Source organism: Atta colombica, unplaced genomic scaffold (genome assembly GCF_001594045.1).
Source record: "Atta colombica isolate Treedump-2 unplaced genomic scaffold, Acol1.0 scaffold13, whole genome shotgun sequence".
Lineage (NCBI taxonomy): Eukaryota > Metazoa > Arthropoda > Insecta > Hymenoptera > Formicidae > Atta > Atta colombica.
Genome location: NW_017259217.1, coordinates 177,370 through 200,809, shown reverse-complemented (window position 1 = coordinate 200,809; position 23,440 = coordinate 177,370). Strand labels below are relative to the sequence as shown.

Genomic DNA, 23,440 nt, shown 5'->3' with positions numbered 1-23,440 from the left:
GACGAAGTCAGCAATTTTTAGCAATCTCATTCGTAACAATTCAATAATAAATACACCACAGAGAAACTGAGAGCGGCTATTTTAGCCTTTTTTATGAGATCACGTGGATGACGTGCAATGGTCTAGTTTCCATCGAGGATTTAAATCGGATCAGAATGTAAGAACCAATTACAATCGAGTATTCCCCTGTTACAGTCGGAACGACAGGGGAAATGTTCGACTGAAATTAGTTGGTTCTTAAATTCTGATCCGATTTAAACCCTCGATAAAAACTAGCCAAAGTTATTAATCCGTACAAATTAAAATCATGTTGCCCAGGAATTTTTAACAGTACATTTTTCAGTTCTCGAAAAAAATGTCATGTAAGCTGTGATTAAAAGGTTTATTTGCATCGCATGCTCCAACATGCTCCAACATGCTTTGTCATAGTTCCTACTCACTCTAATGAGTGCATTGAAGTGAGTAGGAATCATGATTGGAGCACATTGGAGCATGTTGGAGCATGCGATGCAAACAAATCTAAAGTCTCGGTACAAATGCTTTGAAGTATTTGATGGACCAATTAGAAGAAAGAATTTTACAAACTGACCAATTAAAAAACGCTTCAAAGCGTTTACAGCATCGCGTTTACCGATAATCGGATAGAATGACACTTGTGTCAATTTGTGTCGACTAGAATCCCTAATTATCAAAGCTAGCCAAGCTATAAAAATGGCGTGCGTGTCCGAAATGTATGTTTGCTCTCAATTGGTGATATGAATGTATGTGCGTTCTTGATAGGTATTGCCATTGTGTGGGCACGCCAATCACAAGAGAGAATAAAAGGATGATCAGACTCTAGTAGTTTTAAGAATTCTAAACTTATCCATAACTTCGCAATAAAGCAATTTCAACCCATTATGGATAAGTTTATTACTATTTCCATTTCCGTTAGAATACAGATCTAAAGTAATATCCTGATTGACTCATCGGCTTAAGTTCACGTCTTAAGGTTACTATTACAGAATTTTGTCTGCAGCAACTCTTACTCTATTGTGTTTGCGGACTTACAGTCGAATGCATGGAAAATAATTGACTATGATTCGTTTATTTTTTATGGACTACATTTACACGGCTCGATTTACATAGTTGTAGTCGAAGTTATCAATCCAATCATAGTCATGCCATTCTTCAGAGGAATAGCCATGATTGGCCTATTTCATAACATCGATGTTTTGTCTTCGGAAATCGAGCTATGTAAACGTAGTCATAGACGGTGACCGTTGGTTTGGGTTACATGACATTTTCTCGAAAAACTAGTCTGGAAAATGTTGCTTAACAAAAACCCCTAGACAACACGATTGTACGGATTAGTAACACTGTTGAAGTAGTAAGTCCATGGCCCATATTCAGAACGTGCTTTTATCGATAAAAACGCGCTTTTATCTCTAAAATGTTACAATATGCGTAACGTAAATTATAGCATATTAGCGTGCTAACATCGCTGTAAGCGCGTTCTGAATACAGGCCCATAAGTTTGTCCATAAGTCCATAAATCGCTACTTCACAAACTTATGGACTTACTTCGATAGTGTTACTAATCCGTACAAATTAAAGACTGCGTTCTGTTTCATGATGCATCATTTTTCCTTGTTTAACATTCGGATAACAAGGATAAATAGTGCAACATGCACATCATGCGTGAAACGGAACGCAGTCAAAATTATGTTGCCTGGGAATTTTTGTTAGTATCAACATTTTTCAGTCTAGTTTTTCGGAAAAATGTAATCTCGGATTGCCTACCTGATAAGATGAAAATGTGCAGATTGAACTTAATATCTGAAGAACATAAAACCACTGGTCTGCCTCTTATTACCATGGCTGTAAGTGCAAAAAAGATCAATTTCCGGTACATATATTCTGGTACATATATTCCGGTACATATATTCCATATTCAGAACGCGCTTTTAGCGATAAAAGCGCGCTTTTATCTCTAAAATTCTACAGTGTGCATAACGTAAAATTCTTTCTTCTAATTGGTCCATCAAATGCTTCAAAGCATTTGTAGCGAGACTTTGACCACAGCTAAGATATCGGGATGATTTTTATTTAGAATAAAAGAGTGTGCGCTAAATCGTGAAACAAACCTTGTCTGCCCATTTTCAACCCGCCGCAACCACTATATAGGAAACGTTTCCAGTAACTATATATTCTACCTCACAAGATATCAGAATAATTTTTTTTTCATTTGAAAGGTAAAAATATTTACAATTAAAGTGCACAGATCTGCTAATCTTGAAATGGCCACAAAAACGCGGCAGATTTTACCTCTGTGAAATTCATAGTCACTTATTTTCAAAATTTTGAAAAAAGCAGAGTTCTGGTTGCCTCTTGAAAAATTCTAGAGTTTTTTATTAATTTTAGAAAGAATTCCATCGATTAAGGCGATGAAAACTCCATTTGAAATTTCGGAGGGGAAGGCTAAGTTCACGATTTTTGAATTTTGAAGGGCTATAACTTCTTTACTGTTCATTTAGTATTAGGTGTACAACTTTGCTTCCGCCGTTTTCCTATAGATGGCTTTAGCGGTAAGTGGTGGTCGAAATAAATAGATCATAAACGTCATATAATAAACATGGGCATCTGTCAACATATCCCCATAGAAACATTAGTCGATTTGTGTCTGCATCATAAAGTTATTTTTGATATTAGTTTACGAACCAAATTCTCGTCTTTGCGGGAGGTTTTAATTTTTTGCTTCAATATGAAGAAATCTGCGGCTGAGGCCCATCGAATGCTCTCAAATACTTATGGTGAGGCCGCTATTAGTGAAAGAACGTGTCGTGAGTGATTTCAACGCTTCAAGAACGGTGATTTTGTCCAAGGTCATGCTCTGTATTTGGTGAGACCAGCTCGGCGTAGTGTATTATGAACTGTTAAAACCGACTGAAACAATCACATCGGCGATCGGTATCGAACGCAATTGATGCGTTTGAGTCGAGCATTGAAAGACAAACGGCCGTAATACAACGAGAGAAACGATAAAGTGATTTTGCAGCATGACAATGCTCGACCTCATGTTGCGAAAGTGGTCAAGACATACTTGGAAACGTTGAAATGGGAAGTCCTACCCTACCCACCGTATTCTCCAGACGTTGCTCCCTCTGACTATCACTTGTTTCGATCAATGGCACGGCCTGGCTGACCAGCACTTCCGATCTTATGAAGAAGTAAAAAATTGGATCGATTCGTGGATAGCCTCAAAAGATGACCAGTTTTTTCGACGCGGGATTCGTACGCTATCCGAAAGATGGGAGAAAGTAATGGCTAGCGATGGACAATACTTTGAATCATAAATGTATAACCAGTTTTTTACAATAAAGCCTCGAATTTCGGAAAAAAAACGGCAGAAGCAAAGTTGTACACCTAATATCTTAATCCATAGGACAATCAATAAAATTCTTTGAGAAACAGAAAACTTTCAAGAAAATATCGAATTTCCAAAAAAATTAAAAAAAACTTTTTTCAGATTGAAATTAAGATTTTAACCTATCAGAAACCGCGTATGCCGGTGTAATTGGTATCTGATACCTGGTATCTGATAGGTTGAAATCTTAATATTTATTCCTGTTTCTAATATTTGATATATTGTGCGCAGGCCCATAAAACGATACTTGTATCGACTTGTATTATCAAATGGAAAGCACCAATAACTCAATCAGAAATAGTTCCTCGAAAAGACATCATTTCGACGTCGTTACGATAGAAAAGTTACCGATTCGAAACTTGCATTAAAATTTCAACATTTTCGAGTGATAAAAAATTGCGAGTATATAGAGAGTGCAATTTGATATATTTTTAATATTTTTGATATAAATTTGTGATACGTAATTTTATATTTTGAATAGTTTCGTTTAAAGGTTGAATCGACATTTTTTTCGATTTCATTTCGACAATTGCAATATCATTCTAATCATAAAAGCTTTCTCAAAATTTTTCAGAATTTATAAATAATTTTATAACTTTTTAGAAAATTGTGGAATTTTTTTATACGAATCGAACATTTTTTACAACTATCGATAAAGTCTACGTCTTTTCTTCTAGTAATTCTTTGTATCTTATTTTATTGTTCTACTTCTGCTGAATAATATTACTTTTATTTGTACTTTGTAGTTTATTTGATATAATTTTATTATGTCACTTTTGTATTGAGAAATTTTAGGGAATAATATCTCTTATAAATGTATGAAATGTATGAAATCAAAACAAGTTGTTATCAAAGATGTTATCATTTGTACATTACTGCTATATTTAACATTAATTATGTTATTATATAATTATTATATTTAACATTAATTATTTTTTTTGTGTTCCGTTTCTTTTACAACATCTTTGAACAGATACAACTATACATCCATTAGCATTATAAGTGTTTATGGTCGACTGTAAATTGACTTTGCTAAGTTAGGTCTTTAGAGTCGACTGTAAGTCGACTTTTTTTGACAAACATCCTTCCAATGTCGATTTTTTAGAACGTTTAGTGCGATTTACGCTCACAAAGCTTAAATGTGGAATCATTTCTTGTTGTTTAACTATAGTTAAACAATGAATGTTGTTCATGAGCGTTGTGGGCATGAATCGGATCACAGCCTAAAATGACTTAAAGTCGGCTTACAGTCGTCTTTAAAGTGGGACATTGTACGACTTAGAGACGTCTCCAAGTCGTACAATGTCGTCTAAAGTCGACTTATGGACGTCCATTTTTCAGACATCTAGAAGCTATAGTCGACTCAGAGTCGACTTAGAGTAGACTTTGTGCTGTTAGTAGTTACTTGTCGAATTTATTTATTGCATTAGTGACACTAGTAGTATATTTTTATGCTGACTAGATCAATTTAAGATTTTATTTCCAACTCGAAAGTTAATTGAAATTGGAGCCAAAAATCCATCGAAATCTATAGAAATTTCGAAAATTTTCGACATCGAAACGACGTCTTTTCGAGAAATTATTTCTGACTGGGAATGAAGTTCACAGATATTTTCGATCGCTAATCACATCCACTAGAGGAATAACACACGCAAAAGAGACGATTAAACAATTGAATATAATTATTTTATATATTATTTATACTATTATTTTATTTTTATCGTATTTCGATATATACATATATACAATCGATAACTCGCACAAATATATGGAAACTCGTATGAGTTTCCGGAAACATGCAACAGGTGGCGACAGTGCAATTTACGAGCGAGTTTTTTTCTTTTTTTTTTCTTCTCGACGGCCTTACGGCCTCTGGACCGAAAGTGGTCGGATCGGGATGCTGCATAAACGCGGCAACTGTGTTAGCGGTAATTGACAGCTGCCGAAAAGCGACGGCGGCAGCGGCGTCGACAACTCGGCGCGCGCGCGCGCACGCGATTTCGCGGATCGGCGCAAAAATCGGCGCGAATACGAGCGAGGGTGCGCGAGAAAATTTCGAATGACCATCGAACATCGAATACTTTAGTGATAAATCTGCGCATCTCGCAGAGACATCTCCTGCGGCTGCGTCCACAGCATCGAATCGGATCGGATCGCATCGGCATCGCGATCATCATGCAATCCGCTGTCCGTCCCATCCACCGAGAGAAAGAGAGAGAGACCTTTTTTTAAAGGTCCGCCCGTGTTTACAGTTCCACGCTCGCGCGTGTCGAGAGGTTTGTTCCTTTTGGCTGCCCACTCTCGTTCACCTTCTGTATTTTAAACGCGCTGCGACAAAGCACATCTCGCGGCGTCGCATCAGTATCGGTTGTCTCCAAAAGGATCGATCCTTTGGTTTGTTTTACATTTAAATCGAAATTTTTCAACTATCATCTTTTATTTCTTCTTTTTTAATTATAAACTACGCCGAGTATGTTGCGGAATGGAATTCAAGTAAATACGTATATGACTCGCGTTTATGAAAACGAATTGAGATATTGGTGACTTAATTCGAACGCCGAAACGAGAATGAAGGGGATTGTGTGTGTGTCAGAAGCCGAAATAAATAACGGAACATTCGCAGTTCCATTCCAAGTGTATATTTCACTTTAATCTTCGAGACTCAATAAGACTGCCCAACTGTCTGAATTTAAAAAAAAAATCAAAAAGTTAGAGCAAATAGTAAAATTAAATCAGAAACAAACATTTTGTGTTTTCATTTTATATTTTTATATTGTTTATTTTATATTTTATTTTTGCGTGTTCACTTTCCCATCCTTTGTCTATTATATACATTATATACATTTGAATTTTGTCGATTAGACGATAGAAATAAAATGTGTTCGTAATCGAGGAAGATATAATAGAAGTCTTTCTTTGCGGGAGCCTTCGATTTGTTTCTTTAGTCAATTCGAAAAGAAAAAGATTATAGGCGGACGAAAGAGAGTGTAGCTGAAAAGAGAACAAACCTGCTGTCTCAGACGACAGTAAAACGGTATACAAGTGAGACGGAAATTTGTTGGAGGATGCGAATTCTCGGTCACAAGAGTGGTCCCCTCTGTAGATATGTGCTCGACGGCGCGAGGATGTGCTCCTTTCTATCATCGCGTTGAACAACTCTCGGTAAGTTTCATTCGGCATGGTCTCGCGATGGACATCATCTTTAGTCACACGTGAGTCTTTCAGAAGCCAAACTGGTCGACTCCGTGAAACAGAAAGCGTAGAAAATTGATCAAGTTAACTGGGAGTTGTTAACTTGTAATTGAATGCTCCAAATTTAAAAATTTAAAAAAAGTAGAGCTGTTTCATAATTCAGTTGCTAGAGGACTCAAACGAATATCTAATTATATAAATCGATTGTCTTTTTTGCTATTTTACTGTGTTTAAAAATAATTTGCCAGAAATGAATGATGATATATGTTCTCGTTTTAATTTCTTCGCAAAGTTTAAATTTGTCTTTGCTTTAATATTTATGGAAAATTAATTAAAATTAATCGAAACTTATGTATCAGAACCGCCGTTTGATGTCCGAAGTTACTAAAAACATAAAATTATATGTAATACTGAAATACTAGTCAGTATGCATCAATTAAAAAGATATACATATCTAATATTACATGTATGTATGGCAAAAATTCTAGTTCTTTAAATCTTGTCTAACTTTAAGTAGTATTAATATTTTTGAGGCTTTCACAGGCATTTTTTTATACAGAATGCGTTTCGCGGGTTCAAATCCATTCTTAGAATAAATTTGGAGTAATATTTGTAATATTCTTAGAATGAATTTAAGTAATATTTGTGATGTTTTAAACGTGAGTCTTTTTTAAGATTCCCGTTAGAGAAGTGATCCTTTCAATATTCTAATCGCGTCGGCTTTAATCGTCATCCATCGCATTTGTCTACGTAAATATCTTACAATTAGTTCAGACTTTTCAACTCAAGCTGAATTTTTATGTTCTTATCAATATCTCTTTCTTTTTATTCCCGTCTCTTCTCGTCACCGATTTCTATGCAATATGTAATATGGAAAATCATAAAGAGGCAACTGAATCTCTTGATTGAAATTGAATCGAATTTATAAAAAAATAAATGCAATGCGCTCGTAAAATCTTTTGATCGAATGAAATTTGATGATGCCGATGGGATTGTATCAGGTGTCGCGTTCGCGTTGTTGGTGGGTGAAAGAAAATGAGAGAGAGAGAGAGAGAGAGAGAGAGAGAGAGAGAGAGAGAGAGAGCGAGAGAGAGGGAGGGAGGGAGGGAGAATATGTAAATTTCGTATAGAGCGCAGAGGGACAAGATTCGCGCGCGGATTCTCGTCCATATCCATAAGAAGGAGAGAAAGACGAGAGAAAAGAAGAGAGAACAAGAATGAAGTAAAAAAGCTATACGGGTAGGTAAAGGGATGTATGAGGCACGGAGGGAGAACATCATGGTGAAGCATGTGCAGAGAGAAGAAGAGAAGTGAAAGAGAGAAGAGAGAAGAGAGGGGGAGGAGAGAGAGAGAGAGAGAGAGAGAGAGAGAGAGAGGTGTGTATAAGATATAGGCTTCAGTTTGGGTAGCCCCTGGAATGTGGCGATCGCGGGGCGGACGACCGCGTGCACGTCGCTTACACCACGTCGCGTGTATGCGTGTATTCTCAATGCCGCGTGTATTACGGGGCTCAATGCTGCGCCAAGATTGCATCGCGCCCCGAACTCCTCCGTCTGCCCGATCTTTTCACCCTCTTAATCGTCACGCGCGCGCCAAGGCTGTCGTTCAGTTCTACAAAAGCAAATCAAAAACAAAGAAAGAACCGAAACAGACATTTATTTGAGGATGCACGAAAATGTGTAAAGAAACGTATATGAAAAATTATAGCTACGCTACGATAGTAAAAAGGAGAATAGGCGCGTACGTTTACGTTTAATTTGTACAAACAGAGGTCAATTTTCATGATCCCAATTGACTTCAAAATATCTTTATAGGACGTCCGGGAAATGCTGCGTCCAATTAACGATAGTGGCTCAAAGACGTGACTCCGATTCCGAATAGGTTCCGAATAGTTCTCACATGTATGTCACGTTTCACATATAGTATCTATACTGCAGTTGTATGTGTATGTAATGCTTTTTTCTAAGAACTCTTGGCGTATCTAAATTTTCTTTCGCGCGTGACTTGAAATATAATTATACGGATTAGTAATTTTCTACTTTTATTTTTTTCCTTTTAAACACACACATACACACACACACACACACACACGCGCGCGCGCGCGCGCGTTTTAAGGATTGATACTTTATAAGTTATGCGATAGAGTTGTGTGCGAAAAGATTTAGCAAATAGAAGCGATGGTAGAACACGCGAGAACACGGCATAAACAAATTGCCATAAATTCAGTTCCGTTTCTTTTTATGAATTGTAGTTTTATTTATAATCTAAATAGCGAAGGAAAATTTATTTAATCGAACTTAATACCGCATGACGTTAACACAACTGGCTCTTAAAGATCTATAATCACAGTAGTTTGATCGAGATGAATCCGAGCTGTCAGGTGTGTCGCCTCGAAGGCATCATTACACTCGGCGACGTGTCGTATACATTCCTGATTCGTTCGGATCTCAAATTTTTGCTTGATTAATACGCAATAAAAAATTAATAGATATCTTTTCCGAACGTGTATGCATGCACTGAAGAAAAGATACTTAAGAATTTATTTGAGATGTTCATTTCATTGAGATAAATATCTTACTTAAATATCTTATGGCGAAATAAAATTTTATTCCTAACAAGTAAATCTGTTTTATATTTTACAATTAATGAGATACATTTCACAGAAATATACATATATATTACAGTATCACAATCAAATTAAAAAAATGAATCAAATTAAAAAAAAATGAATAAATATCAAAGAATATAATAGGTAACATTTACTTCTGAATATTTCGATTTTTTTCTCAGTGTGCGTTGCATTTTAATCATTATTGAAAACAAAAGGTTGAGTAATAACAAAATATTTTTGTTATAACGATACCCTTAAATCTTGTGTCTTTCTATAATTTATCTTCAACATGACATAATTAAAAATTGTGCAATATGTCTATGTAATTTAATCCTATCGAGATTAAGTTAATAAAAATGGTATGAGAAAAGACAATTTTATATATATAGAACCTTTTTTTCATAAGCTACTTACATGACTGCTTTGTATGAAGCAGCGAACAGATTTTAACGATGGGTTTTCTGATAAAAAAATGTCTCTTCCAAATAATCAGCATATTTCTCCGGGAATCTTTGACATCGAGAATCTTCCAGTTTTCTTTTTGCAAAATCACTTAACGATTACCGGTTGACCCTGATTTTCTTCTGGCAAATGATAGGTTTACACCGGGCACAACTTTTATATTTGTGTACGCACCCATCCCTTCCAAGGTATGCCTGCACGTATATCCGAACGATCGGTTAGAAAGGTAGATGTGTGTGTGAGTCCAGTCGAGGTCAGTTAAATACACTTCAGGACACAACGCCACTTTTGGAGTGTCCGTTTATATTAAACCAGTTACCTCAGTGCCTCGTACATTAAATCAGTCACCGAACCGAGGATCATGAAATTGAACCGTGGAGTCCATTCACTGTGCTCTAAAGAGCGTGATCAATTTATTAGAATTTATAAACGTACACGTATAGAAAGGTAGTTTTTCACATCTTACAAACGGCTCGCTCACTTTCTTTTTCAACGGAAAAAAATAGAATTGAATCAGTGTTGAATCAATAGAGAGTGTTAGCGTCCAATTCTTTCTTTTTCAAACTTCGATAGCAAGACCGCTTTTGATTTTCTTTTATCGAATTTTCTTCATTAGCAAAAAGAATATCAATTCTTCTCTCACAATTTACGTAGCTCTACTACTGATATTTTACGAAAAAGAACACCAGCTTTACGACTACTCCCGTCATTCTGACTGTCGCATTATTACCGTGATGAGATTCAGAATATAACATCGATAAAAATTCTCCGAAAGAGCAGCCGGGCAGACAGGCACGTCATGGGGTACTGGGTCGTCCCCCCATCTTGAAACGCACGCTTAAGGAAGCACTTTGGGAGCCTGGCAGAGTAATTGCATACAAGAGTCCGTCAAAGCGAGCAACACGAACGTGCACAAGCACGACGCGTACGAACTGAGTCTCGGAGACGACGTGTATTGAGACAGAATTTCTCATCGCTGCGCTGATCCCAGCGGATAGGTACATCTCTCGCACGAGAGATGATCGCACTTTCCACGACGAGTCCGACAATGCATTCGCGAGATTTAGTTTTTGTTGTTCTTTTTCCCTCGGTACGTTTATCCGGTCCATTTACCTGGATTGCCGCAACTGGTTGCAAATTCAGGGGCACATTCGCCGCTCCATAATCTATTCCTTTCTCCGTTTCTACGAATGCGCGTATGAAACTAATTGTCTAATTTTCGGGAATATAAAGCGGTCTATCGGATTAAAGATATTAGAACTTAGAGTCCTATAATTGTATATAAAAAAATTTCAATTTTATTTCAATGTAAAATACGCGTTGCAAAAAATATAAGCGAGTTATAATTCTAAAGTATATACTTCTCTTTTTTTTTCCATTCATATTATACATTTTTATAAAGCTATTAATATTTTCTGACTCACAAGTTATGAAATCGACTTTCCGATTTTTCTTTTCAACTTTCTCTTTCCCTTTGGTCTCTTTTTTTCGAAAATCTTTCTCTTTTGAATAAAAAAATATTTAAATATTTAGTAAGAATGAGTTATTAACAAAGTATGATTTTTATTGCCGTTTTTATTTGTCCTTTATCTTTTCTTATATGAATAAAAACTTAAACAGTTGTTTTCCTTAGCGTGATAACATCTCGGCGTTAATTACTCCTCCACAATTATCTGACTCGTTAATGACCTTCGCGCTCGAGAAAGTTTCGCATAATTACTTTCTTTCGTAGATTATTTCTGCTCAGCTAGATTTCTCGTGTGAAATATAGTGAAGTTTTCTGCATTATCTCGAGCGACATGTTTGTACAACATTTCCTTTCATTCGTTACGATTGAAAATGAGTATTGCAATATTTTTTCTTCTTAAATGTATCGAGACACATTACTCGTTGTCACTAATCTTGAACGACAGAATTCTTCATCACATCTATCTATATCTCTATAGAGCTATGTTCAAACTCAACATGTTGGATCAACGAGATCTGTTAATGCGAAACGAAATAAAGCGTATAAAGAAGTAAATTGAACTAGTAAAATGATATCGCGATAAAATTGAGGAAATCATATTGATATATAAAAAAAATGTAACCGACGAATTTATCATTTCGCGATATGTGAAAAACTCATCTCGTTCGTTTCCGGGATTTCGTTTTGATCGTAAAAGAGGGATAAACGATAATGATGATGATGATGATGACAACGACGACGACGACGACGATGATGATGATGATGATGATGATGATGATGATGATGATAATGATGATGATGATGATGATGATGACGATGATGATTATTGCAAGACGTATAACACACGGAATAATTTACAGGTTTTCCGACGGTGTTAGCTCTTGGAGACATTATGAATCTGGAACGGCCAACGATGGACGGAGGTTGCGGACAGCAGCCGCTCTTCTTAGGCAGCTCTTCCGGTTGGGGTGGTATCTCTAGCCCTCAACAGTCGACCGTACAGACTGCCAGCACTCCCTCAGAGCATTACGGCGGTCCATTGAGTCTGAGCATCTGCATATCCGATTCGGGTCATGAGATACTCCGTCCGAAGCCACGAAGGTAAGCGCTTTTCTTATATTTCGCCGCTCAATGCTCTCCTGCATTTAGCGCTCTCAGTAATCGATGCCAATCTTAATGAAGATCTAATTAATGGTCGCTTGCTCGGCAGTCCGCTACGCGTGATAAGGATCGATTAATAATCATCTAGAAATCATACTGCACATCCGACTGATTAAAATTAAATACCGTTCAATGCGTCATTTTTGTTCATCGTTTTTGTCATTTGTTACTTGTTGTTATTATTATCCCAGAACGGGGACTGACTGTAACTATAAAATATACGATAGAATAAATTGCAAAAATTATTACTTGCACTAACTGTAAATGAAATTCAAAAGAAACATCTCTTAAATGTCTCGGTTAAATGTTTTCTTCGGACTATTTCCAATGAATGAAAAAAAGGAAAAAAATCTTTTCCTAGTTATCTAGGTCGTGTCCTGTCACCGTAAAATGCGCAGACGTAAGATTTGAATAGGAACGAATGCGTCAAACACAATAGATTCTGCGATAGGAATCGTTGAAAAGCCAGAGGCTACAAAGCCGAGGACGTTGAGCTCGCGTAGAGACGTCTCGGTTAACCTTTCGGGTCCTCGCACCTGCATGGTGTGCGAATTCCTGAGTGAGTTCGTGAGCCTCTACCGTTAAAGCAAAAGAGCGAAGTCAGTTGATACTTGGTCTCATAATATTGCGTTGTTGTTCGTCAGCTACGCGATGTTTCATTTGTAATATAATTTAAACTCAGACCTAACGTAGCTTCAATTGCCCGAGCCCACTTTCATCTTGGACTTTCATCTAACACACTTCGATAACGTATCACGAAAAGAAAAAAAATCGCAAATACTGATCAATCTTTTTTTTACTTTCTTAGTCATAATATTCATTTTGTGTATATAAGATAGACTTTTAATATTTGATACGTAATATCGATAGAGTATTTGATTTGTCAAACGTTCAGTTGCTATTTTCAAGGAAAATTGACTATAAAATATATTTATATCAAATTTCCTATTCTAAAAAATATAATCGATTAATAATAGTTTATCATGTTTATCATGTATGCTTATATATGTTAATAGAGCTACTATATATGCGCGTGATATAATACAAAATAATTGCGTGATTATATATATGAGATTATTTTACATATATTTATATTAATTGCAAGGAGCTTAAATAAACTCGCGATTGAGTCGAGTAACGATAATCGCGGCAGATTTATCATAAAAATCTGTTGATATATTTTAATAATATCGAGTTAATCGTTGGTATAAGGAAAAAATGGTTTTGTTAAAGTATCTAAAAATTTAACTAGACACAAATCTGAAAATAATTTTATTAGATTGTCGAAATAATGGTAAGATATTTAAATTAGTTGCTAGAACATCCAAACTTTTGCTCATCATGCTTGAGTTTTCTACATAATTATTTTAATGATTTAACAAAATTATTTCAGATCTGTATCTACTTAAATTTTAATTTTAGATACTTAAAAATTGTTTTTTCCGCGTACTCATTTTTGCTCATCTGGAATTCGATTGACGATAATTGTTATACGAATCAATAACTACTTTAAGAACCAATATCTGCGCATTTGAACACATACTCACGCTAAACCTTATTTTGCGCTCAGCAATAAACTCATAAATTTGATTGTAGAACATCGCACATTGTCAATTACAACGCCCACTTTTTTGCGTATCGAATCGACCATGCTGGGATCGAGGATCGTTAAAATTTACGAGACACGTAATTACAGCTGATCCGATCTCGGGGGATCCGACGTCCGTATGACATAGCTTGTCTCTCTCTCTTTCTCTCTGTTATTTTTTCATCGACATCACTTTCGGCACCCCGATCATGGGGCTTCAGAAATCTGCTCGGCATACAGATAAGACGTTTGATAAATTTAAGAGAGCTTTCGTACCGCTCTCGTATATAAAGCATCTCCGCCTTCATCTTCCCTTTTGCATTTTTTTTTACGCTAACATTACATTTGTTGTATGTTAATTAACTGCAGAACAGACAAATTTTTGAATCTTTTTATCCTACAGTCAATCAATAGAAAAAAAATTTAGAAAAAAAATTTGTCATACGACAAATGTACTTGTATAATAATACCACGCGGCTTTACACCGCGATGAGATGGCCCTATTCTTTTCTTTGTCGACTAGATGCGTCGCGAGAAAGCATTCGGATACACGGATACCGAACTGCAACGCATCCGAATATCCGGTGTTTTGCGGTACACTGGATATGCATTTCGTGCATTCTCCAGAATCTTCGACTGTGTTGGTGACCATAGTATTGTGCGCCGCTATTGTACGCCGCTATTGTGCGCCGCTCATCCCACGCTCGTTAGCAGAAACTTTTACTCTCACCCCGTATCTCGTTATATTTAACGTTCAATCGTCCGATTCATTTTCTCGGCGTGACGGCGAATTAGGATGAAATAGAAATTAGCCTGTCATTATAGGCGTGCGCGCGCGATCGCGATCGTGCGAAGGGAGAGCTCGGAGAACTCGCTTTTAATTAGTTATCCGAAAGTCGGAAACTCACGGGAAAAACAGTGTTATCTGGGAACGCGATGACGCGACGAGCTATTGCTCGTCGCGCGATTAAGAATGCGCATGAGGGAAAATACTGATTCGAGGTAAATCTGCAGCAGATATTTGGGTTAATGACTCTTTCCGCCTTACTTCGCCTTCCTTTTTTCTTCCGTTGTATAGCGTCAATCTCAACTAGCTTTTACTAACAGGGGATTGTCGGGACTGTCGGGAGAGACGTCAGGGACGAGACGTATTCATTATCTTTGCATGCATAGGATTGTACACAAGTTACTGCTAACGCTAATGATTATGACCGGAAAGAAAGGTAGAGGTAAGGTATATAAATAGAATCAAATTAATAAACAAAGCTTCGCTTTTATATTTTTATTGATCTATATCGATTAAGTTTTTTTCAATCGATATGTTGCCGCATACTATAATATGTGCAGCAAAGAATTTTTTTAATATTCCGCGAAAATTAGAAAATTAAAAAAAGGAGCAAAAAATTTATAGCATTTTTCATTGGAAAAATTAATGCAACACTGGTGCACACTGAGTACAATTGAATGCAAATCAATTTACAGTAATTTTCAGTATTAACAAATAATTTAATCCTTTCAATTACGCATTCTTTGTTGTTATCTTATAAAAACTTTAAGGGATTAAATTATTTATTTTAATCGATTAAATCGATTTACCCATAATTGTACCAGTTTTCTCAGCGGGAAGCGCTATTAAAAATAAGCGAGTAAGGCACGAAATAAAAAATGTTTTAAAAATAATGGATATTATCTACATTATATAATTAATAAAATTGCGTTAATAAAATAAAAATTATAGAATTTTATCGTTTTTTTAATATTTCCTTTAATATTTATGTTTTTTAATATTTATAATTTTTTTATACATTTTTCATAACGTCAATATTGATCAAATACATTTTGTGTCTCAAAATTCTATCACATTTTAACCTAATTATGAAATTTATTTTGTTGACTGCTGGAAAATTGACAGTTTTCATTTTATTATTTGACACTATTGAATTTGAACAAAATTTTAATTTTAACTCACATTTATCAAGAACTTATTACGAATAATTTCTACTGGCCAAGGTGTATAATTAACTCACAAAAATGATAACTAATATTAATTTAACGATGTACCATCTTTGCAGCAGGGGTAGGCCATGGATTATCGAGACACAGTAAATTATTTTAAATTTTCTAATAACTTCGTAGGCTGTTATTGTAATATTTTACTCATAATCGCTAAATAATGCCATAATTTCAAATTCTATTTTTATTTTTACATTAATAATGACCCGATTGGTGTCGAAACATATGTTTGTACTGTTTATTATCGAATTATCGATAAATTTAAAAGTTATTATTTTAAATACGCCACTGTGGTCTGAATGTTAAGATGTTGAACTATTATATATATTTATGTAAATGAATTAATTTCAGAAATGATAATTGCGTGCCGATATGGTTATCGGATATAGTTATATTAATAATCTCCCCAAATTTCTCAAATTTAATCTTAAAAAATCTGTAATAAACTTATTTAATATTTCAGATTGATTGCGTTGAAAGTCCGACAATCATATCATAACACAATTATTTGAAATTAATTCATTTATATAAATATATATAATAATTCAACATCTTAACATTCAAATCGTAGTGACATATTTAAAGTAATGTATTTAACATAAACGGTCTTGTTTCCAATCTTATTATTAAAAGTTGTTGTTTACGTCGTAGCCCTTCTGCTTTATTATTATTAATTTGTTTTTATTGAGCCACTTATTATTCATATTAGAATTTTACTTTTTATTCCTGAATGTCTTGTTAATGATGTATAATAAAAAAAAAATCTATATTGAATGCTAAAATGTGTGCTACATCTAATGATGTACCTCGAAAAATTTGATTCGTTATTTAATATATTGCATAGAAAAAGATATTTGAATTAACTGGAATTTTGGTGGAAAATAAACAATTCAGAATTCTAATTATATACCATAGATCTACAAGATTTCTGATTAAATCTATTAAAATTCTAGTTGAAATGACCAACATTTAGTATATTTAAATAGAAATCTAATAGATTAAATCAGAAATTTGGATCGTTCATTTTCCACCAGAAATCCAGTGTTTCTTTGTATGTAAATAAAAAAAAAGTTGAAAAACATTGATCTGTAAGATAGTGGTTGAAAGAGAGAAACAAGAGAAGCAGAAATTCTTTTACTTTTGGAGAGAATTATCTGCTAACTTTTGTAGGTTTCTGTTATTTCTTTGAAAATAATTCACTGCCAGATGGATGATGAAGATTTACTGCAATAACATCTTCCGTTATCATCCTGCTGTATACATATACGTGTATATTATATTTTTTGTAGTATAATGCTGCGCGTGATGGAAGAAATCCGAATACATGCAAATGGTAGAGCAGAGAGGATCTCAATTTTGAGGAATTTCCCTTAATTTCTCGCGCGTTCACTCCCATTCGCGAGAACCGTTAGTCGTCAAGCACGGCGAGCTTCCTATACCAGCTTATTATTAGCTACGCCCTACGCGAGGCATCCGAGAACCGGCGATTATTAAAATCTCCCTCTTCCCTCCCATCCTCCCTCCAGACATGCTATTACATTTCGATACCGATCGATTGCCGCCGAGTCGGATATATCTCTTAGGTGAATAATTAACCGCACGAGCGGTTTAACCCTTTCGAGGCAAAATGGAGATACTACACCCTCGAAAAACGTAACGTCATTCGACGCGCCATTTTTTTTTTCGCTCGCATCTCTTTCCGCATACATATCATCGTTGCAGGCGGATCGAAAACGCACAGAGTCGGCGCGGCGTTACAGAACTTCCGCCTGGTACGCTTCGTATGTAGGTATAATGTATGTACGTGTGTACGCCACTTTCGCATGGGGAAAAACGTTTACGGGAAAATTATAGCGCTGGCGAACACGCGGCGTGCACATTCTAGAGAGGCCGTAATTCCCGTCCTTCTTACCCGCGAATAAGAATGGCCGATGTTATGTTCGATGGCGAACGTCGATGAACGGCGATGAACACAGACAGAGACGTTCTTCGAGAGAATATTCGGCGGACATTCGGGCGCAGACACGCTTCGGTAAATAATTTAATATCCTTCGTAGGAGCGCCCTTGACACCGGAGTTTCGCCCCGTGAACACGGACAATATGTCTTCTGTCTGCCTTGAACTCTTCCTCCTGCGGTTTGTCTGTTAGAGACACATGTTGCAGATTTGGCCATTCTTAAAAGTATTCATTCAGCAAACTTTTTTATATACATACCTATATATGACCAGCTTCGATTTTTCAGTCTTCCCCATCCTCTCTTTTTTTCTTTTTTTCTTTTCTTTCTTTTAGGAATGTATACCTTTTGGTCAGTAGAAACTGTGTGAATTATTCAAACTCTCGTTCATGTTTTTTCATAAAGTCTGTTTTCGCAATCACCATGTAAATTCTAAGCAGACGTTTAGTTATATCTTGCACTTTTTTTAGAAACTCTGTTATTATCGCTGTTTTTATGGTCTGGATTTTAATGATTCCTCGTGCAATGAAGTCGACTTTGATAGATAGATTTTCAACGCGATAACGATACCGGTTTATCTGGATTGTAGGACTGTATGCTTTCGTGTTAGTTTATGATAATGCAAAGGCGGTCGATAATTTTCGTTGTAACATGATTTCTATTAAAGCCTTTAAATATAATCTATGCTAATGAGAAATAAATGTAAACTGAAGAAAATGGACGCCATGACATATGTAAACATATCTGGAAGAAATTTCTTTTAAAAGAAAACATTTTTGACCAAAAATTCAAAGATATCATATTTTTTAATATAATACAATATAATTGAACAATTTTTGTTTATTGTGCGCGGTTTTAAAGGAATATTGTGCGCGATTTTAAAGGAATATTGGGAAAACGATAAAAAAAATTAATTTACATCACACAATATTTTTGAAATGAAAGATTTACACGATTATTAATATTTCCAGATTAGTGTTTCAAATTAGTGAAAAACTGCCGATTTCAGGCTCATTGATCGCACTACTCCGAGAGAAATCATCCGCGCTCGGCCACCATGCATTAGATTCAATTTACCATTCGCATTATCAATTTCAACGCGCAAATTGCCTCATAAGTATTCATAATTGCCCGACACGAGGCGCTGGTTGCATCAAAGCCAGGATAGTCTTCATACGCGCTATAATAATAATAATCCACGCGGAAATAATTCCGCAACGCATACTCAACGCACGCACAGTCGGAGACGAGTGAGACGAGTGTTGCTGTATAATTGTAATGGCGACGATTTTAACGCTGACCCACTTCGCTTCCTGTTTTCCGCGTTGGAACACCCCGTGTTCCAACTGTACACGTTTAATTACTACTAGGAATACCTCCTGGGAATCTTCCTCAATACGCGCCGCAATAAAAGTACCGGAAGGAATCAACAACGGCACGGGGGTACTCACGGTCGACCTTCTCTGCCGATCGTGTGGACAGATTTCGCGCGCGATACAAAAGGTTACAGTACCGTATAAAATCGGAGGCATGAGATAGTATCAAAACACGACATCCTTTATACTGTCATTACGCTATCTGAAGAACCGAATTGTTTTATAAGTAGGAAGATTATTAAATTTATATAGTAATTTCTTCTATCTAGCTGTCTACGTTGATTATCAATCTTGAGATGTAGATATATCGCGATTAAAATTTTTCTAACGGGAAGAAATTAATAAAAAGATCTAGAAGGAAAAAATAAATATTTTTAGCATTTAACAATATTATCATTCATTTTACATTCACTTTACATTCGTCTACCAAACAGAGTTATGTCGTGTTTAATAATTCTTAATTTGTTTCATTAAATGGAACAGTCTAATGGAACATGTACAACATACTTTATAGAAATAATTCAATCTTGACAGTCATTAAACTTAATAATTTGATGACCAAGATTAACTCGAATACCACAGATTCTTTCATATTTTATACGTTAGTTTATACTCGTACTGCGCTATCATTATGTAATTTTATAATTAATAGGCTAAGCAAATTTCTTTGTACTGAAGAGAATCTTTCAAAATATATACGTTATAATATTCACTTTGAATAAATGATATAAAATACACACGAATAAACCAGTGTTGGCTCAAATTGGCATTTTATTTTTTAGATTTTTCTTTAGAGTCTATTGATTATCTTGTTTTTAACAATATTATTGCAAGTTCGATGAAGAACTTTAGAAAGAATGGATTTTCTGATCTGGTTTGTTGACAGTTTATTTACACAGTAACAACGAAAATTAACAGTTAATTATCAATTAACAAAAAAAAGAAAATATCATCATGAACATTGACAACTAAAATTTACGAATTAAGTCTAAAATTCACGTATGTTAAATATAATAAATCTCTCTAAATCTGAATGAATAATCACTGACATCAGTGTCAAGTATGCCACTGGTAATCAGTAAATTAAATGTGAGATCCCTAACCTAACTAATCTTTATTATGTGATAATCTTTATTATCTAACTAACCTTGTTTTAATGCTTAAACTCAATGAATAAAATGGTATCGAAAAATTGAAATTAATATGCAGATATTAGTACTTTAGTTATATAATGCTCAAACATTCTTCCTTTTTTAGTTGAACTTCGCTGGTTATCAGTGCCAACTATGAGTAATTAGTGACTATCCACTGATTCAGGTTTAGAGAGTATGAATAAATAATAGTACGAGCGAATTTGACGAACTCGCTTAATCCTGAATTCGTAACGTTGGACGCTTCACGTCTCAGCAGAAAAAAGCGATTGCATAGTATCAGAAGCGATGTCAGAGTCCGTCACGGACGTTGACTGGGGCAATGCGATTTGAGTACACGGCCGTAGGAAGTAGGATGGTTCGCCGGAAGTTCTCCCCCGAAACATATGGTGGGGCTGTCTCTTTCTCTCTGTCTATCTCTCTCTCTCTGTAAAGACATATACTCGCTTGTGCTCTCCCGTTTCCTGCGGCTTGCCAGTGAAAAGAGCATGGCAGCAGTTTACAAGTGGCCGCCGGGACTTATGCACGTCGCGATCTACCAGCTCTCGTGCTCCCTATGATAAGTTCCCGTTGCTATATCGTGATAAAGCCTTCGACCGGATTACGAGGGGAGGCCCGTAACTCGTTCGCGAGAGTTGCACGGTCAGTTTTACAAAGTCCGGCGTTGTACAATTAATAGCGTTATCTGCTCTTATTATATAGTTACGTAATTCCGTTACGCTATTGCACAATTGGTTTTGTATAGTTATACAGATAGTATCGCTTCGTGAGACGGAGTATGTGATCGAAACAATCGATCGATTCTTAACTTAAGTTAACTCGAGAGGAGGAGCCATCAGGTCTCTGTCTTGAAATTATTCGCGGGGAACAATGACGAGTGCGGGGACCATTTCCGAGGATAATTTCTGTATTTGTATCGCATGCACGCGAACGCGTATATATTATATATTTTTACAGGCGTAGCGGAGCTTCTTTTCCCGTGATATCATAGTTACGCGCGACGGAACAAAAGATAGAGCGGCGGGCGGGGAACGCACACGTACGCGAACGTACACACACGCACGGTGAAGGTAGGAAAGTGATACGGATATCTCTTCATTTCCCCGACTCCTGTGGTGCACCGCGAGGGAAGCGCACACGAGAAACGCGTTTCACCTGTGCCGATGCACAGGAAGCCATAGACACATCGTTGTCTCAGTCGCGTGTTTACATTGAGTGCGGTATGACCGCGCTAATGCACCGATAAAGAGTAATGTCATAATTATACGGTCCGTTCACCGGGGTACAATTTCTTCTATTTATATGGGCAACCGCCCGTATTAATCCGTGATAATCCTCGAGTTTTTGTCACGTTCCCGTGATGCGTTATTAAAAATAATTGCAGGCGAATCGAAACTTCCGTGTGCTGTCGTATAGTGATTGATTGTTAATAAATTCAATTAAAACTCGATGACTCCCTCGATTGATGAGACATCTTTATCGCTGGGTCGAGAAGAGATTATTTTCAATGAATCAGCGAGGAAATGTCGCAGTGTGAATCTCCGCGTAAAACGCGGAAAGTTTTAAAACTGGAGCAATGAACGTTATCGTGGCAGGACATGAAACCGACATCCTACGATCTCACGAGGAAAAGTTATGATGACGATTCGCTCGCGAGAGCTAGTTGGGTGAAATAAAAGTAATCGTGATAGACAAAAATTCAGGCTACAGCGAAATCGCAATCAGTGATATATTCTACAGTCTACAATACAAAACACGAACGAGCTGAGCTCGCGTTTTAAAAAATGCCTGCTGCATTTGTAAACATTACGAATAAAAAAAAACGCGAACTTACTATTTTGAATAACAATGTGAATAATAAGGCGCGATTGTGTGTGTAACAGTGAAACATATACAATTAAATTGGGAATTAGTTCGGCGATACTATCGACGGAAACCGGGTTCTTTGGTCACGCTTTCACATTTTTCGCATTTGCGATATAGATAAGCAAAGATTCTGCATTGCCAAAGCTGATTAGAGATCGCATGTCCTAGAATGACCCGCTGTGAATAACATGCCGTCCACGAGACGAGCTCAGTGCACCGACGATTGCAGGTGCGTGTTGTGCCGCGAGTTGAAAGGCTACAAGATGAGCGCCAACGGCGTCGAAGTTCAGCAGCAGATTGGCCATGAAGGCACAAATTTTATTCTACGGCGGGCCGTACCTTTCTTACCGAAGCCTCCGGCGCGAGAGGAATGGCGAGAAATCGCAAGGTACGACGATTACGAGAGATGCGCGACCTTGGAAGACCGAAGTCGTCGTGGCGGCGGCGGCGTAAACGATAGTCCAAAACCATGGACGCCTAACAACGACATCGGGAAAATGAGAAAGGATATAAATCATAAAACGGTCATCTATTTTGGCGATTCAAATCCGAGACAGAAAGAAGACAAAGTGAGGCAGCAGCAACCACCAGCTCCACCTCCGCCTCCACTGCCATTACCGGAAGCGTGCGCGCAGGTGACATCAAGATGCAAGGAGGATCCTGAGACTTGCATATCCCTTGCATTGCGATCACGGAACGACGAGACAGAGGCTCGTCCACGAGACGCGTTGGATAACGAGTGGGAAGAGGATGCCGGACGACATCGAGATTCCGTGATGGAGAACAGCGATCCCAAGGCCGCGCACGAGATCGTGGTGAACGTCAGCCCCAGCAGGGAAGATGTACTCAGGATAGAGGAGGACGAGAGCCAGTTGGAAGACTATTGGTCCTTGCCGGGGGACACGAGCGGGTTCAAGGCGGATTGGAGTTTCGTGCAGCAGTGGCGACTGAGAGGGTAAATTCACGCATGCACGCTCGCTTGTCATTCCGCTTGATGAAGGAAGAAAAAATAGATCTGCCTTTCGGCGAATCAAAATTCCTTCGCCGTACCTCATGCCGTTTCCGCGATTGGATGGCTTTATTTACCATTTGAAGTCACACATACTAATAAAAAAGCATTATCATCTACTTTGACCGAAAAGTATTATTTTTATTAGTATTATTTCTATTGATTAATTATATTTCTGTCTA

The 23,440-nt window shown here is 36.7% G+C and overlaps 1 protein-coding gene across 2 annotated transcripts in view; it reads left to right on the top strand.

Moving 5' to 3' along the window:
• Positions 1-6,330: 6,330 nt before the first annotated feature.
• Positions 6,331-23,440, top strand: part of LOC108684303 (ankyrin repeat and BTB/POZ domain-containing protein BTBD11) — a 31,892-nt gene continuing 14,782 nt past the window's right edge. The window contains exons 1-2 of one of the 2 annotated variants that reach the window (XM_018188566.1): positions 6,331-6,568; positions 12,000-12,240. In XM_018188566.1, the coding sequence (XP_018044055.1) occupies positions 12,032-12,240 (209 nt within the window). In that variant the 5' untranslated portion in view covers positions 6,331-6,568; positions 12,000-12,031. Of the gene's footprint in view, positions 6,569-11,999; positions 12,241-22,377; positions 23,205-23,440 lie in introns of those variants that run through there. The other variant, XM_018188565.1, reaches the window with a different exon arrangement.